Source organism: Octopus bimaculoides, chromosome 14 (assembly GCF_046866305.1).
Source record: "Octopus bimaculoides isolate indiv1 chromosome 14, ASM4686630v1, whole genome shotgun sequence".
Classification (NCBI taxonomy): Eukaryota; Metazoa; Mollusca; class Cephalopoda; order Octopoda; family Octopodidae; genus Octopus; species Octopus bimaculoides.
Genome location: NC_142941.1, coordinates 49,043,433 through 49,061,869, shown reverse-complemented (window position 1 = coordinate 49,061,869; position 18,437 = coordinate 49,043,433). Strand labels below are relative to the sequence as shown.

The 18,437-nt window shown below is 37.7% G+C and overlaps 2 protein-coding genes across 2 annotated transcripts in view; both read right to left on the bottom strand.

Moving 5' to 3' along the window:
- Nucleotides 1–2,462: 2,462 nt before the first annotated feature.
- Nucleotides 2,463–3,328, bottom strand: LOC149132721 (mitochondrial inner membrane protease subunit 1-like). Its single transcript, XM_089362909.1, has one exon. The coding sequence runs from the start codon at nucleotides 3,184–3,186 to the stop codon at nucleotides 2,701–2,703; it is 486 nt and encodes a 161-aa protein (XP_089219035.1). The 5' UTR covers nucleotides 3,187–3,328; the 3' UTR covers nucleotides 2,463–2,700.
- A 7,484-nt stretch (nucleotides 3,329–10,812) lies between these two features.
- Nucleotides 10,813–18,437, bottom strand: part of LOC106868596 (programmed cell death protein 4) — a 33,963-nt gene continuing 26,338 nt past the window's right edge. Inside the window, exons 7-11 of the mRNA XM_014913930.3 lie at nucleotides 17,602–17,716; nucleotides 17,003–17,110; nucleotides 16,281–16,391; nucleotides 15,265–15,404; nucleotides 10,813–14,272 (exon numbers count right to left, since the gene is read on the bottom strand). Coding sequence (XP_014769416.1) covers nucleotides 14,212–14,272; nucleotides 15,265–15,404; nucleotides 16,281–16,391; nucleotides 17,003–17,110; nucleotides 17,602–17,716 — 535 coding nt within the window. The 3' untranslated portion in view covers nucleotides 10,813–14,211. The remainder of the gene's footprint in view (nucleotides 14,273–15,264; nucleotides 15,405–16,280; nucleotides 16,392–17,002; nucleotides 17,111–17,601; nucleotides 17,717–18,437) is intronic.

Below are 18,437 nucleotides of genomic sequence, written 5' to 3'. Positions count from 1 at the left end.
TTAAAAGATGTAGGTTCTGACTTCACTGAAGCTGATGAAATCCAACCAGGTTGAAATCAAGGTCCTTCATTATTATGTCAACTTGTTGTCTTCAGATCAGTGCAGGTGTGGCTGTGTGATAAGTAGCTTGCTTCCCAACACATGGTCCCAGGTTCAGTCCCACTGCTTGGCACCTTGGAAAAGTGTCCTGTGCTATATTGCCTAGGGCTAATCAAAGCCTTGTGGGTGGACATTTGGTAAATGGAAGCTGAAAGAAGTCTGTTGTGTGTGTCTGTGTTTGTCCATCACCATTGCTTGAAAATCGGTGTTGGTTTGTTTATGTCCCCATAACCTAGCTGTTCAGCAAAAGAGACTGGTAGGAGAAGTACCAGGCTTTTCAGAATAACTGTTCAATTTATTATTAAATTTACTGTTTATATCTTAATCATATTACAATTATTTGAATTTCTAATATTTATTCTTTTAAGGAAAAAAAGTTTTTTGAAATAGAATATCCTTCTTAGTAAATAATATATCAGTTATCTTTCTTTAGAATTCTCATTAACTCAACTTGTCTTCTACTCTACCTTTAGAATACTGACCAAATAACATTTCCATCATCACCTGAACAGCCTGGTTCTATATATTTCCTGTGTCTAATTGAAATGGTCAGTAATAGTTTTAATGGGGTAGGAATTTTGCTATAAACATTCTGCAAGTTGATGGGTGAGATAGAGGAAACTATCATATTACATTTTTCTAGAATGATCAGAGGAATACCATTCCTGAGCTGGTCTGCTGAAATACCTCCCACCTTTCTTATACTGGCCAACTATTAGTTTTATTATTATTTATCTCTCTTAAAATATTCTCTATTTTAGGCAGAGTGCTATAGCTTTGATAAGGATAGGATGGTGTTTAATTTCTCTATCTCGGTAGATTCATAGTCAATCAAATATGGCATTGATTAATATCCACAATTACTGCAGTAAATATATATATTTACTTCTCAACGATATGGTCTCATGTTCAATCCCACCACATGGCACCTTGGGCAAGTGTCTTCTTCTATAACCCTAGGCTGACCAATACCTTACAAGTGGAATCGGTCAACAGAAACTGAAAGAAGCCCATCGTATATATGTATATGTGTGTGTTTGTCTTAGCATTGCAAGACAGCTGTAAATGAGTGTCACCGTCATACAGGCAGTGTCCTTCATTTCCGATCTTCCACGGAAACATGTCTGGCCATGTTAAGAAATATTACTTCTCTTGGAAACAGGAAGGACATCAGGCCACAAACAGACTTTGTCCAGCCCATGCGAGCATGGAAAAGTAGACGTTAAATGATGATGATATATAAGTATAAATATGCAGGTGTCACATAAAAAGCACTCAGTCGACTCTGCGAAGTGGTTGGCATCAGGAAGAGCGTCCTGCTACAGAAAAAATGGTAAAACAATCTCAGAACCTGGTGCAGCTCTCTGGCTCTGCCAGCTCCTGTCAAACCATCCAACCCATGCCAGCATGGAAAACAGACGTTAAATGATGATGATGATTGATATACACACACACACATGCATATTTATCACTTGCATCAACCAGACTACTGAGTGCCATAGTACACTGCTTGTCACAATGCACGTGTTGCTACTCCACTGGTGAGGAAGGTGGGCCAGCATTTCATCGGAACTAATCTCCAGTCTTTCTCACAGTTCCCCAAACATGGTTGAATACACTGTCAGCCTGGGAACTGAAACCACTCTCTTGCAATCAGGAGTGCAACATCCTACCCATGTGCTCTTCACACACACACACAGATACTTATATAAACATATATCATCATCATCATCAGCATCACTTAACCTCCGTTTTCCATGTTGACATGGGTTGGACGGTTTGACTGAAAACTGGTAAGCCGGAGAGCAGCACCAGGTTCCAGTCTGATTTGGAATGGACCCCAAGAATGTAGTGGATGCTTTTTACGTGCCACTGGCACGGGTGTCAGTTACCTTATACCAGCATCGGCCACGATTTTGATCTCACTTGGCTCGACAGGTTTTCTAAAGCACGGTATATTGCTAAAGGCTTCGGTCACCTGTCACTGTTTCCCACGAGGCCCAACGTTCAGTGCTTTTTACATGCCACCAGCAAGAGTGCCAGACACATGGCACTGGCATCGGCCATGACTATTATTTTACTTGGCTTGACATATATATATATATAACATACCAACAAATATACATCTGTATATACACACATACATGCATATATGATGTCTTGCAAACAAAGACATCATACATGCATGTATGTATATATACATACATGGTACATGTATGGATTACCTATAAACACGATACACAAATATAGAAACACCTATCGATGTAACGTTCGCGGGCTCAATAAGACTGACAGAAACATTAGCCAAATGCCCCTCAGATTACACTCTGCCATGTTAAATAAAACGCTAAGAACACATTAGATAACGTAGTCCAAAATACATTGTCTGAATTTTTTTTAAAAATCATCAATAAAACAGTATTTTCACAGCTGAAACACCTTTGATCCTTGACCTGGGGCTAAACAAACAAGTCTTCATAAGAAAAGCACTCACACATTGATATATTGATATATATATATATATATATATATATATATATATAATAGACAGACAGACAGATAGGTAGATAGATTAGAAAGAAAAATGTCCCATCAATTCCATCAGTCTATATTGTCTGAACAATAAGGCAGCTTGCCGAATTTAAAGAGAGGCCAGATCTTGAGGCAAACTCTGCCCTTCAACAGCCCATAAGGGACTGGTCCGTAGAAACGCGAGTCACTTGAGTTTGACTTATTGTCCCCTTCCAACCAGACATGTCCACGGGATACATACTGGAAACAGTTCTCAATGTCGTTGTAGATGCAGTCGCCCTCGAAGGCCACAAGTCTTTTACAGATGAACGATTTAGGGTTCTCGGGAGAGATAGAAACAACGACGTCACCTTTCTGGAGCCTGTTTCGTCTCACCGAGATCTGTTCAGTGAGGACGATGTCTCGGTTGAGTATTGTTGGTTCCATAGACGGTCCGGAGCAGTAAACCACACTGCCAATATAGCTGTTCACACAGTAAGCCATGCAACCTACCTGGACGAGAGTGAAAGAAATTCGGCCAAATTTGGTCAGCAAGGACACTGGCCGCCATTTCATAGCTTCGCTTTCAGTTTATCAGATTTGATTTGGAGCTGGCTCGTTTCTAAAACTGAGCTGTAGAAGATGACCGATAGTCAACGGCTTCAGAAATGAACGAAAAATTAGATAAAAGAAAGAAAAGATGGAGAGAGTTCAGTTCCATGTAAAAGCAAAAGGACGTGTCTCGATCTTGTTTGAGAAAATTGATGTTAAACCAGTGACAATCAGACGGTGATGTATTTTTCCTGACACTAAACTGTTTACAAGCAAAGCAGGCATCGAATAGTAAGAGCGCAAAGAGAGGACAAACTGACAGTTTAGTTTGACGTACAATATAAGACACTGTAAGTAGTTTCTCGGATCCAAAGTGTGGAGGACGGTTTAAAATGAGAGGGGACACTAAAACAACGACACCGAATGTCACGTGATGTAACGGAGGCAGTCGTTGTTTTGGTAGCATTTGTTTCGTATTTTGTTTTCGGAATAATTTTTTCCTGGGAAAGGAGGGATACATTGATTGATGTATGTCTTTATAAAGGTGTGTGTGTATAAATCAAGAAGAGATTTTGTACTTTGAGGAAATGCGTGTTTGAGGTTTCTGCCAGGCTCCATCTTGGAAGATATAATAAAAAGTTTGTTGGACAGCTGTGATAAAAGTTCAGCATCGTTCTTCTCGTTTCTTATGTGAATACTTCTGTCGAGAACTAACTTTTCCTCGAAACACACCAACCTATCATATTTCTACCTTCTTTCTAGCTATTCCCGCCGTCCAATATAATGCAGGATAGCCATGTGTCTCCTACTATGCGTCACTACACACCTGTCCTTGTCTTTCTACCATAGCTTAGCTTCTCAACACATGGCCCCCTTCTTAAATACTCCCCCTACTTAGTTGAGGGGGCTTTTTCTTCTTCTTTTCTCATCTTGCAAGTTACTTGGCAACCACATTTGTGCGAGTGGCATGAAAAAATAAAACACCAGTACAAGCAAAGAAGTGGTTGGTGGTGGGAAGAACATCCAGTTGTAGAGGTCATACCAAAAATGACACTGGACGTTAACGTGACTCTGGGCCTCACTGGACTCTCGTCCAACCCATGCCAAAGCGGAAAACACATATCAAAGTATGATGATTATATATTTTATCATCATCCTCATTTAACGTCTGTTTTCCATGCTGGCATGGGTTGGATGGTTTGACAGGAGATGACCAGGCAGAAGATTACACCAGGCTTCAGTGTCTGTTTTCACATGGTTTTTACATCTGGATACCCTTCCTAACACCAACCACCCAACAGAGTAGACTGAGTGCTCTTTACGTGACACCTGTACAGGTGAAGTCAGTTCAGGTGAAATTTGATGATTTTTATGTCTCCATATGTCTCTGTTTATCAGGAATAACTTGATGTATTAGTGAACAGACAATGGTGTAGGAGAGCATAAAGATTAAAGCTGTAGTTGAGAAAAAGTTGGCTGACATAAGAGGACTGGAAGCCATCTGGACACTGGACAATAGTTTAACTGTACTATGAAGATTTGCACTGGGTGTCCAATTGCTGACATCATAACTGCTGCTCAATACTCTGTGGACACCATAAAGGCTTTAAGACATAGCACGGATATCAAGAAAAGCAAGTTCCTCCAAAACTGTGAAGGTCTTTCAGTGTGTTTCCAGTGAGGGTGGCTTCATGCCATCTCACATCTTTGTAACAGAGCCTCAGGTACTGGACACCAACTGATATCCGACGTCTGCTGTTAACTCCATACATGAACATAAGCCAAATGAATGTGGCAAGAAGGATCTAAGACCTGCTTCTTGTAGATTCTTCACTTTAATGAGAAGACCACCTCCACCATTTACAAGGCATCAGCATCCTACTGGACCATTCAGGATCATCCTTATGCAAACACCTATCAATGAGGTGGTCATGCGCAGAAAAACAGCCTTGGGCACTTCCCCATTCGCAACACTAACATGTGCTTCCGTATATAGTATACCAGATACAATGCTCCAAATACAATTGTTACATCAGTATCACAGTCCAACCACCCCCCACATCCAAATGAAGGAGTACTTCACTACAGTTGTGTTTTTCTCCTACAAACACCTGACCAAATGCAGCAACACCACTAAAGAGAAAGACGCCGCCATAGTAGCTTTAGAGAGGAACGCAGGAAATCTTTGTATCAAAGAAGCTACACTGATCTACCACCTCAAGCTGAAAAATCAATGGTTGATCAGAGATGAGCCAGTGGCTCCTATGAATACATCATGATGACTACAACCAGCATCATAACATATGCCACCAACACCATTTTCCACCACCAGCTGAAAATACAATGACCAACAGTTGCTACTGCTAACTCAAATACCGAGCAGTTTAAAATAACAAGATCTATGTAAATACACATTTCTTTGACTACTTCCTTCAAAATGGGTTTTTTTTTTTTTTTTTTTTGTAAAACTTTCTGCATTGTTAGAAGCTTTCCTTATTTTCCTTTTTTTTTTTTTTATTTCTAGTAGTTTGTTTTGCTAGGATCCTTTGAAATAGTTTATTCTTTGTGATTTAAAGTTTTGCCAGGAACTGGCTGGCAAGAAATAGTGAGGTATCAGAATAAATTTATTTGTTTCTTTCCAACATTATTTGAATTAACCCATGAGCATTTAAACTGGCCATATCCTATCGAAACATTCTCCCGGTTTTATGTTCAAACTGGCTGGATCTGGCCTCTCACACTTACCTTACAATGTCATATTAAAAATATACAATCACATCACTGAAATCTTAATACTACAAGGTAATGCATGACTAATTCAAATGAATGCAAATCACATTTGATAGAGTAATGTGAATGCTAAAGGGTTAACACAAAAAAATATTTTTATTGAAAGCATTTTTGGGGGGGTGGGGTGTAAATAAATAAAAAAAAAAAACTTTATTATTTTGTAGCAGTTCTTCCTCTATAAGTTTTGTTTTTCATTCCTGAAGTTTTAATAAAATTTACCACTTTTCAAACCTGACAAAATGCCAAGTAGAACAAAAAAAAAAAATGAGCATTTTCAACATTTGTTTCTCAAATCAAAGTTCCAAAGCTGTCAATGTCACTCAGGACATTTGTATGGTGTATGGAGAAGGCAATATTATTGAAAGAACTGCATAGAAATGGTTTTCAAGCTTCAAAGAGGGGAAGTTCAATTGGCCAATCTGTTCAGTTCAATGAAGATTGATAGAATGACCTCATTCTCAAGGACCTGTGCCAATCCACAATAGCACTGGCCCCACAAATGGGATACTGTCATGATCCCATTGCCCATTACCCTCATTTGATGAGTAAAGTCCAAAAACTCTGTGCAATATGACAATGCTCATCTCGACATCACTGATTTGACCAAGAATGCTATTCAAGAGCACATTTGTGAAATTCTACAGCATCCACCATATTCTTCTGATATAGCACCTTCCGATCATCACCCTTTTTCGGTTGCTCTTTAACCGTTGCAAGGCATTTCATTCAGCAGCATGGAGATATGAACACCTGACTCAATGAATTGTTTGAGTTAAGAACCAGTGATTTCTAACAGCTGGGGGCAAGAAGTTGTGAATAATGAATGCAGTAGCGTATGTGTTTAGCAGGACACAGGTTAATGGATCAAAACATGTTAATGTTCAAATAAAAACAAGACAAAAACCATGGAGCTGTTTCAAAGTTTTACTACAGCTTTTAAGAAAGCTCAAGAATACAAACCTAAGAAAATAGCTGAATTAAGAAAAAAGGTTAGACTTATCACAAAGAGGATTGCTTTTTTTTTTTTTTTGAAGTTTTAGTTCAGGTTTTTTTTTTTGTTTGTATGTATGCATGTGTGTGTTTTTAAATGAAAAAATAATGAAAGAAAAAATTTAAAATAAAAATTATGATAAAATGTAGTAAAGACATTCATTCACCTGTGTCAAACTCCTCCATCCAAACAACCCACCCATCCATGTGGCACTCATCATGCGCTGGATGATGATTAAGTTTTGTAAAGAAAGAGAAAACCAAAATAAAGAAAAAGAAAAACAAACAAACAAAAGGAAAACACCATCTGAAGGCAAAGATATCTATGAAATATGGAGGCAGAAGGAGATGTGACAAATTGTTATGATGCCAAAGAGAATTTACAAGCAACCATTTAAAGGAGAAAACACAGACCTTTTTAGTTGAAGAACTATTTAAAAAAAATTGTATAAAGATGTATTCGTGTGTGTGTGTGTGGTGAGGTGTATATATATATATATACATACACACACACACACATTTATATATATATATATATATATATATATATATATATATTCTATAATTATAAACATAATTATAATCAGGGGTCAGCTAATTGCTTCACCACACACCGAATTTAGAAATAGGAGTTAAAATGCCTTTTCTGCTATCATAGATGTAGCTAATCTGAGTTACGTGGATTCATTATTTTTTCTTTTGGCCAACGTAAAAAAAGTGTGTTACTGTCTGGCAGATCTTTATGGTAATAGAAAAGGCATTTAATTCCTGTTTCTAAATTCGGCACATGGTGAAGCAATTAGCTGACCCATGATTATAATTATAGAATATTTGTATAATTTTACCTAAAAAGGTTATTTTAACGTACCGAAATACTTGGTAAAATTATTATTAATTCATTAAATTTTATCCTTTAATTATTATTATTGATATATATATATAAACCTTGCAAGGATACCATTTTCCAATATAGCCCATCCATTTTCTATATAGTCTTGGAACAGTGTTTCTCAATATTTCCATTTTGTACCAACGAAGGAGACAGAGAAACACAGGGGCTTTTAGTGAAAGAGACAAGTCAGGCATGTTCCACTTCCTTCAAGACAAATCAATGGTCACTTAGAAAGCTGAGTTTGAAGAGCCATAAGACCCGGAATGACCATCAGAAACATATGGGTTGATTTTAATCAAAGGGAACTGAATTGCAAAATGTTTTCAAAAATTCATTTATGAAACCCAATTGACTAATATAGATGCTGGTGTATCAATTATTTTCTTTTGTGTGATGGACTTCCAAAAGATGAAGTCCACAAGAGAGAATTATTAGTGAAATGGTCCACATTTCAGTGAAATGCTGCCTGATGAAGTGAAATGTGAAAAACCTGAAATTTGAAGCCAAGCCATGGGCCAGCTGTTAAAATGTATTTCATTGTTGTATTGGTGCATACTGATGCTATCAAAACGCTTCCAGTCACTGAGATATCATCTTTAGTCTACAGCTGACCCTTCAAGAGTCACTTTAAGGAACACTTGAAATATATATTAAGATGGAGTTGTCAGAAACCGAAGATAAAAGTAGATGCATGACTTGTCTCTTAAACAACAGAAAATTAGTACCTTTACAAGTCCCCCACACACACACATCCATATATGTATATATTATGCTGTATGCGTAAGATTAGTACACATGAACAACAAAAGTACAAATGAGCCGAGAGGAAAAATTGGGTATAAAAGGAATCACATGTAGCTTTGTGCAAGAGGAAAAAAAAAAAAAGAGAGAGATAATGGATGTGATGCATATGGAGGCGGACATTTGGATAAAGAAGTGCCGAGTGAACCAAGTGGAAGGAATCTGCCACAGAAAAAAAAGGCCAGGGAAGACATGGGAAGAAGCAGTGAGGTCTTATTTTGGTAGGGCGAACCTCATGAATGAAGTGACATAAGAAAGAAAATAAACAACAAATTATGAAACATTGTGCAAAGAGAAAACTTGTTCGTGATAGTATGGAGGTGGGGGTGGGGGAACAAGACATTGAAATTATGAGGGAGGGGGGGGGACAAAGAAGCTGGTGAAATATGAAAGCAAATTTTTGAGGGGAAGGTAATCAGGACCACATTGCATTATTGTTTAACATACACCTGAACCAAACCTGGGCACCAAACTTAATTCATTAATGAAAATGTTAACTTTAATTAACAATTAACTTTTTAGTTAACTTAGGAAATCATTATCAGACTAATTAACTTCCATTAACTCAAATCAACTTGAATTAACGAAAGTTAACTTTCATTCAATTGAAGTTAATGGATTTTATAGTTTTGGCACTTTTTAAAGGTGTTTTTAGAGCAAAAACTGATATTTTGTTTTTTCTATAAACAAAATTAACGTTAACAGTTTATTGATAACTTCTGCTACATTAGGAAATAATTAACTGATAAACGATTGACAAAGTTAACTTTTTCATAAACGGTGCCCACCTTTGACCTTAGCTTTAAAAAAAATTAAACAGTCAGGAAATAAAACATTATTATTATTATTATTATAATTAATTGCTGAAAGAATATCTTAGTGAATTTTTTTTTTTTTTTTATATAATGCCATTTTTTTTTTAACCCTCATTTCATTGCAAAGGAAAATATACAAAATGAATTTATTTTCGTGCTATTGATCTTTCACCCCAAAATGTCACACTTTATATGGGTGGTGCCACTTCTCTACTTGATAATGGAATCTCCCTGCAACAGGCAAGGTGTTTGTTCCACTACTTCCCATGCCCACCTCGCCTCAATCCCTGTTGCATATTTCATCCGGGTTCTTGTCTCAGCACCATCTTCAGTTGTCTTCAACCTTCAACATTGCTCTCATCAAATTTAGTCAGTCACAACAACCATCACCATGACTGTTGTTGCAATTCATTAATAATTAGTAAGTTTCGTTTCAATTATGAAAACTAATTCATTAATTAGTCATCCCTTCTATCCAAAAGTTAATGCCAAGTCCAAAAATAATCTGCCAAAACAATGGTAATTCCAGTCGTGACACACGAGAGGACTCCAACTCATTGTGGGAACTCACTCTGCCTACTTATATAGGGGTAGGTGGCAAGAGAAAAACCTAAAGTTGTACCTAAAGAAACTGAGATGAGGAAGTAATTAGTCAGATCTCACTCCCCGACACATCAGGAACGAGAAACAAACTCAAGATCAGAGTCCCTGCTTATCTGAAAACTTTATTTACACTAAGACTTGTACACAGACCAGCCTCCTTGAAGACAATCTGGAGAAATTCTCAATCAATGAAAGAACCCAGTTTCTAAACCCTAAACACATCAGGGATTTGAGGACAGATGGGAGTGGGGGTAACACCAGGTGAGAACCATGGGAGCAGTGATGAAGGAAGGAGAACAAGAGGTTAATAAGGCTAGGGCTATGAGGATCAGTAGGATTGGGGCGGGACACCAGAAGGATCAAAAACAATAGAATTGTGAAGGCAGAGAGGACAGGAGGGATTTGAAGAAAAAAAATATTTTTCTTTTTAAATCAATCAAAATACTGATTCCTTAAAGAGGTAAAATGTGTCCCCAAATAGTAAAATAAGCAACACATACTTTTTTGAATGTGTGTGTGTGTGTGTATGTGTATGTATATATATATATATATATATATATATAGGTATACACATATATTCACAAAACCTGCTTCTGAATATGTGTGTTATGTAAGGTTGAGGTAAGCCAGGTGAATAGAAATTGGAGATGGAGAAGTGGAAATATGGAAAATCTAGATGAGATACAGTGAGTTGAAGAAAAAAAAACCACATCCTGAGATCTAATCAAGGATGTTGCAGTTGTGGAGTTTAGGCAGGTCTTTTGTTTTTGTTTATTTTTGCTATTTTTATGATTTCAAATAATATATTGGAATACTGTTTATAATAATAAAGAACAGAGGGAAGTGGGTGGGGGCAAGAAGAAAAGTCACAAGTCAATATAGTAGAAAAATAGATACACAGATACAAAAGTTCTTGCTTCCATACCAAAGTTTCATTCTAGCATCAAGGAATTTGGGTACAGTGATATTCAGCATCATTTTGTAGAAGCTCGTCTTCGGCTTTGCAAATTGCAATCAAAGTCTACTGAATATCAAAGATCCTAGATGTTAGCATAATAAAATAGTATGGAGGCAACAACAGGCACTGAACATGTTTCGTTTATAAAAGGGGAAAAAATAGATTAAAAAGGAAAAGTGAAATTTACTGAGAGACATGTCAGAGGCAAAGAAGATGAGGACAGACAGCATTGGTGAGCATGAACGCAAGTGCTCAATGTGCCTCAGTTATGCAACAAGTGGCACATTGCACATGCAAAGTGACACCGCTATTCCAACTCACCCGAATAGACCCTGTCCCATATACATTCCCTGGACTCTCTCTCCTCATATGCACAATTTTTCTCAGCCTTGCATCACATTCACCAACCAAACACAGCATAACTTTTTCACAGCACTGTATTATTTGTCATCACAGCTTGGGAAAATAATGACAAGTTGAAGATTCTTATGGCTAGTTTCTCTTACAAGATGAATCAGTGTCTCTGGTCTTAATCTACTTGGGTTGGAAAGCATCAATTCCCATCGGTCCAGTCACCTTCATCACCATAGATATGTAGTCTTTTGCCTTTCCTGCTTGTTTGTATCAACTTGCAGTCTACAGGGGGACAGTGTAGTAAGACAAAAGAGCTATTTTGTCATCATTATTTCATTCAGATTAGCCACAAGGGCTGTACAAGTACATTAATTTGTCATCATGGCACAACTGTGCAATGCCACAATGACAAAATAGCTCTTTTGTCTCTCACTACAAATAGAAAGAATAAAGGTGAAAAAAATCATAAAAGTGAGAGTTATTGCCCTATGTTATTTGTAGCTATCACAGCTTGAGATCTGGTGTAAAGGTTGGGAAGATAACAAGGATAGAGTGAGGACAGAAGGGAAGGGCAGTTCAAAGGGGAAAAAATGGTATAAAATTGACTTTGTGTGTGTGTGTGCACATAACAAAAAAAAAAAAGAAAGAAAAAGAAAAAAGAACAGCTGTCATTTGCTAGTGAGTATGACCTGGCAACATGCACCATGAATTTGCTAGTTGCCTAGATATTTAGTCATGAGCAGGCTTAGACGGGATCTTAATCTAGCAAATCCTCAAAGAAGCGACAACTTGAGAGAGAGTAAAGTGTGCACAAATGCTAAGATGGCATTCGGAGACTGGACCAACATTAATGAAGCATCTTGCTCAAGAGAACAATGTGTTGCCTGGTCCTGTAACTGAACCCACAATCTTATGATCAGGAGTCCCAATACTGTAATTAATAGGCCATGTGCCTTTGGATGATACTTATCAGTGACAGCTTATGTGTAACAAGTGTGAAAGAAAAACACTGTTACCAATGTGTGGGTTTGTGCAAACACACATGGTGCATCCAAATGTCAAGAAATGAAAGGAAAACTCAATCAAACACTGCCGTATTTAAAGAACAAAAGAAAAAAAATTAGAGGGTAAAAAATGCAATATAAAAACAACAAAAATTTATAAAAATAAGAATTACAACTTAAAAATTATTTTTTGACAAATCTCATGTCACAATTTCCTAAATCTTTCTAGTATTCTAGAAACTGAGTTGGACGGGTGGAGACAAAAAGACTTACACACACACACACACACACACACACACACACACTAGTGTGCCTTCACAAATATAGGTTTTATGCATGTGTGTGTGTGTGTGTGTGTGTACAGAAGTTTTATTTTGCTAACATTTCTCTATCTTTAAGATTGTAAAGTTATTCTGAAGCCAGTAGAAAAAAAAGATGGGATGGTCACAAACGGGATGTCTACAACTTCTTATAGAATTTCCATTAATGTAGGTGTGCCAGGGTACCCAACCTGTCCATCCACCTGGGTAATAGTAGTAATAGCAGCAACAGCAGCATCATTTATTTAACCTTAAGACCAGGAAACCTATAATGATCAAAGGCATTCCAGGCATGACTATGCCATCTGATAATCATATTCAGTGGATCTGTGTTTGAAGAGCAGAAGATGGAGGGAATACAGAGAGATGAGAAGCAAGATGGGTGTGGGGTAGAGCTTAGCCAATGTAGTCGACAGGTTCCTCACCTCAGGTGAGAACGAAGGTCTCAACACTTGAGTTTTTCTTAAACAAACAACATAAATACTAAAATTCAAAGAAAACTTCAAACATAGCTTGCAGTGTGTGAACATACGCACACACACACACAGTCTATGTGCATTAACATCGCACACATTCAAACATATATACATATGTATGCAAGGACCATTGCACATATAGACGTGCACATGCATATACATATGTATATACATATATAGATATATATGTATCAATATATATCTATAGATACATATATATGTGTACGTATATATTATATATATATATGTATGTGCATGTATATATATTATATATATATAGATGTATGTATGTATGTGTGTATATGGAGAGAGAGAGTATGAAAAAAAGAAGCAGTATTAACAGAAGGGTGGTGAGAGCCACCCTTAAAAATGATCAGCCAGGTCACTGTTGAAGTGATCAGACATCTAGGGGTGAGCAGATACTAAAAGTTAGGATGGAGGGTGAAGGGGAATGACAAAGGGATTGAGCACACAACTGAAGAAACATGAAATGGAGAATGGAAAACAATTTGCAATACCAATATTATTTAGTAAATAATAATAATAATGGTGATTTCATTTAAGTGTTGTCCTAGCTTAGGAAAAGTAGGGTGGTATAGTAGATTAGAGTGGATTATCCCAGCCTCTAACTGGATGGGATTTTATTTAATCAACTTTGGAAGGATGGAAGTCTAGATTCACCTCAGCAGAATAAGAACTCAGAACATAAAAGAGGAACCTAACAAATACTGTAAGGGTAAGTTATTTGTCCACTGCTTTGTTAACTCTGCCATCTCCTGCCCAAATAATAATAATAATAATAATGATGATCTAACTTAAGGCCAGAAAATTTAGGGGACGGAGATATAGTCAAATCAATCCCCAGTATGTAACTGGTATGTAAAAAAAATAATAATAAAATAAAAACCAAGAAAAAGAAGTATTTCATTTCGCCCCTCCCTCCCTCCCTCCATGCCACATCATCATCAATGGTTACAGCAGTCAGACAGGTTTGAAACAGGAATGTCCATAGTCGTTCAACTGGCACCGGGAGAGCTGACGGAAACTTAATTCTGAGAATCTTTGATACGACCACCATCACCTTCTGAGACGAACCGTTTACGGCCCCTGAAAGAAAAAAGCAGAAAGGAGACATATGAATAGGGTGGGGGTAAATAGAGGAAACAGAAGGGAGAGACAGGAGACAAAAAAAAATAGGGTGATAGAAGACAAAAAGAAAGGGATACAGGAGACAGCAGAGAAGAAGGATATAAACAGCTGTAAAAGTGATAAAAAGGGAAAAACAAGAGGGATCATAATTTATTTGAATGTAATCATGTGCACACACACACATCAAACCAAAAAGCAAACTTCCAATTGGTTCACTAAGACAACCAACACAACAACTATGAACCTTATACTTCTAAAAATGTTATGATACACTATCAACAAAATATACACCATCCACACTCAAGCCAACCATTAAAGTCTCACTGCCCCAGCAAGGCCTTGCACTAAACACTCAATCCTTATCCTTTCCCAGATTTTCTACAGTTGTCAACCTGTCTAAGACACATCAAGGAAAGAGCCACAACATAAGCACTCAATCTGATAAAAAATAGCAGCCAAATTGCTCTTAAATCGCACCCTACTGTTTTAAAACAAACATTACATAATATGATGTTGGTGTGAAATTTCAGCAGCAATTTGGGGAGAGGGCCACATCATCATGTCAATTACATCAACGCCAGTGTCCAACTGGTACTTAACCCCAAAAGGATGACAAACAAAGTTGATCTCAGCAGAATTTGAACTCGGACCATAAAGATGGACAAAATGTTACAAAGCACTTTAACAATTCTACCAACTCACCACTTTATTTTACACAATATTATCTGATGAATGACCAATGGTCTGACAACTTCCCAATCAAGATCAACTTACGGTGAAACAGGAAATTGGAGATTCATGAGAACACAACACGCACTTCCAAAACCTTGCACAGGTATAAACACAAACAAACAGTAACCCAGATTGAAAATATATAAATACAAAGAATAAAAAGGAAAGAACTGACCCCAACAGATTTTTGTGATAAAAATACTGAATGTTGTACAAACCTCTGAGGTAGCTCTTGGTACAATTCTCTGGACAGCACACCAGACTTAAAGCACATTGTTGCAAACTTCTCCAGAATCGTATAGGCAGCAGGAACATCTAAACAGATGTCTGGCATTGCCTCATAGACCCTTCGGAATCCCTATAAGAGTTGAAAATAAAACAGACACAAGGCAATGGAAGAGAATCTAGTGATGCTTCAAATATCTCAATACATGACTGGTATTAAGTTTATTGACCCCAGGAGGCTCAAGAGTAAAACTGACCTTAATGAGATTTGAACTCAGCACGTGAAGGAAAGTAACTAAACACAAAGCATTTGGTCCAACAATTTCACTGCTTTTTACAGTCAAACAACTTTGATTTTTAAATTTTTGTACAAAACTAACAATTAAGCAACAGTTGATAATAACGTCACATATAAATATTATTCCTTCATTCCTTCTACATCTGTTTATCCATGATAGCATGAGTTAGATACATACACACCAATTATTGAGGCAGTGTTTTACAGTAAGATGCCCTTCCTAATATTAACCCTTACCTGCTTTTCAAATAAGGCATCTTTTAAAATTCCACCTTCATTTGGAACTGCAGAGTTAGAGGAGAGTTTGTAGACAGGAAATGCCAACATGTCACTGTTTTTAGTTCAATGCAGTTTTCAGGACATACTTCCATCACAGTATATACAAAAAAAAAAAAAAAAAAAAAGCACCCGTTCTGATGCCACATATAAAGCACCTGTGCTGACAGCATGTACAGAGCACCTGTACTGTTGCCACATACAAAGCACCTTTGCTGGCGTCCCATACAAAGCACCCAGTCATAGAAACCATGCCAAAACACAGTGGAGCCTGGCGCAGCTCTCCGGCCTTGCCAGCTCCTTGTCAAACAATCCAACTCCTGCCATGCATGAAAAACAAACATTAAATGATGACAAAATAATCAACAATGATTAAAGAGACATTTACAAGTCCTAAAACAATTCATTAAATTTGGATTAGTTAATAATACTAACCTGACTCATTTGTTCAGGAGTAATTATCACAGCAACACACAAACTTTTAAGCAGTTTACACATCATTTCAGCAGCTCTGTCACTGGAGTCTTCAAGGACCATAACAGTTGCCTACAAAAAGAACCAACAGCCATCTTAGTTGAAAACTTCAACAGAACCTTCAACTGTTAAAATTCTTTTTATATGTGTAAATGATAGCTCGTTAACTTTATTTTGTTTCTTTTTTTTAAATATACATCAGTTCATTATCTTTTTTTCATTAAACATGGCAGTTAATTAGCAATCTGCTTTTTAAACATTTGTTATAAAATGTCAGCTCACTGCCAATTTGCTTTATATCCAACTTGTCAGCCAGCAACAATCTGTTTCATAAAATACGTCAGCTCATTAGATATTCATTTTATCATTCACCCACAGCAATGTGGGGCATGCACTGTCGCAGCATATCGCTGCATCCGCCACGTGCTGGTGTTTCCTGCTGGACGATGTCTGCACACCAATTGGTGTGACAACCGTCCAGCCTGTGGGTCTCTTTGTGGGGTCACTGCTGGTGAGGTTTTTACAAGGTTAGAGTGCAAATCCTACCTTGACCACCTTCAGTCACCTTTTATATGCGGATGAAATGTTGGGTCTTTTTTTTTTTTAATGTGCTACTGGGTGAGCACATGGAATGTGACCAACTGAAAGTAGTAGTAGTAGTAGTAGTAATAGTAGTTACTAACCTCATAGACTAGTTCATGGTGAAAGTGTGGTACATCCAACTCTTGCAGACAGCGTGTAGCTTCAGCTATATCACCTGAGGACATGTACTCCTTCAATAACAGAACAATCTGGAACAACAACAAGGTACTCACTACTGCAATTTTACATACACACAAGGCATATAATATATATATGGGACATCTAATACACACATACATACACAGTATCTAGACGGTATGCAGTATGTGCGCACACACACACACACACACACACACACACACACAAAGGTATCATCCCATACTTTCACATATACACATGCCATAGCACACACACACACGCATGCACACACACACACACACACAGGGTACTGTCCCGTACTTTCACATATTCACATGCCATAGCACACACACACACAGTATCATCCAGTACCCAAACTATGCACACACACACACACACACACATACATACACATACACCCAGCATCTCATGTATACATCTAGCCACACGCACCCAGCATATCATGCGTACACAAACACACAAATGCAAGGTACAATCCAGCACCCGCCTACACACTAACAACACTATCAGAAACACAATCCCCACCACCACCTCTACTTACCTGTTTGACAAGAAACTTTACAGGTCGCACACCACCACCAGTTCCCCATACTGTGTCTAACCTCACAATTCCATGTTTCATAGTTAACAAGATGTCAGCTTTATCAAGGGCCTCTCTGCAAATAGAGAAATAAACATTTATAAAAAAAAAACACAGAACAAAGAACAGAGCTTCGAAACAGTTTCTTAACATGCTAAGCACAACAACCAAGTCTTTCTCAATATACATCCCACTACCTTAAACATAGACATGACACACAGACTTATGCACCCCTAGATACACAAGGGAGTTTGAATAAGAAAACAATTTCAATGAAAGGTGTGCTGGATCAGAGCTGACCTGTGGTTAAACATAACAGTTGGTAGTGACTCAGCTATTAGAGCAAGGTCATCAGCATAGAGGATCTCCCAAGGGCATCCTGTCTTGAGTTCCTCTGTCATTGCTTGGAGGATTATGATAAACAAGAGGAGGTTGAAGACTGACCCTTGGTGAACCCCCACTTCTACCCTGAATTCTTCAGTATACTCGTTGCCAACCCTCACCTTACTGACAGCATCTCTGTACATGGCTTGTACAGCTCTCACTAACCACTCATCTATCCCTAGTTTCCACATTGACCACCAGATAAGGGACTGGGGTTTTCTCCATGTCAATGAAAGCCAGTTGGTGAATGCTGCCATAATCCTTGCCTTCAGTTCATCTTTGGTGTTACAAGGAGTTTTGTTGGTCTCTTACTCAACTACGCCCCACACATAATAATCAAGGGAGTTGTAGTCTGGGGAGTTAGGTAGCCAAATGTTAGGGGTGATGTGGTCATAGAAATGTCTGACAGCCAT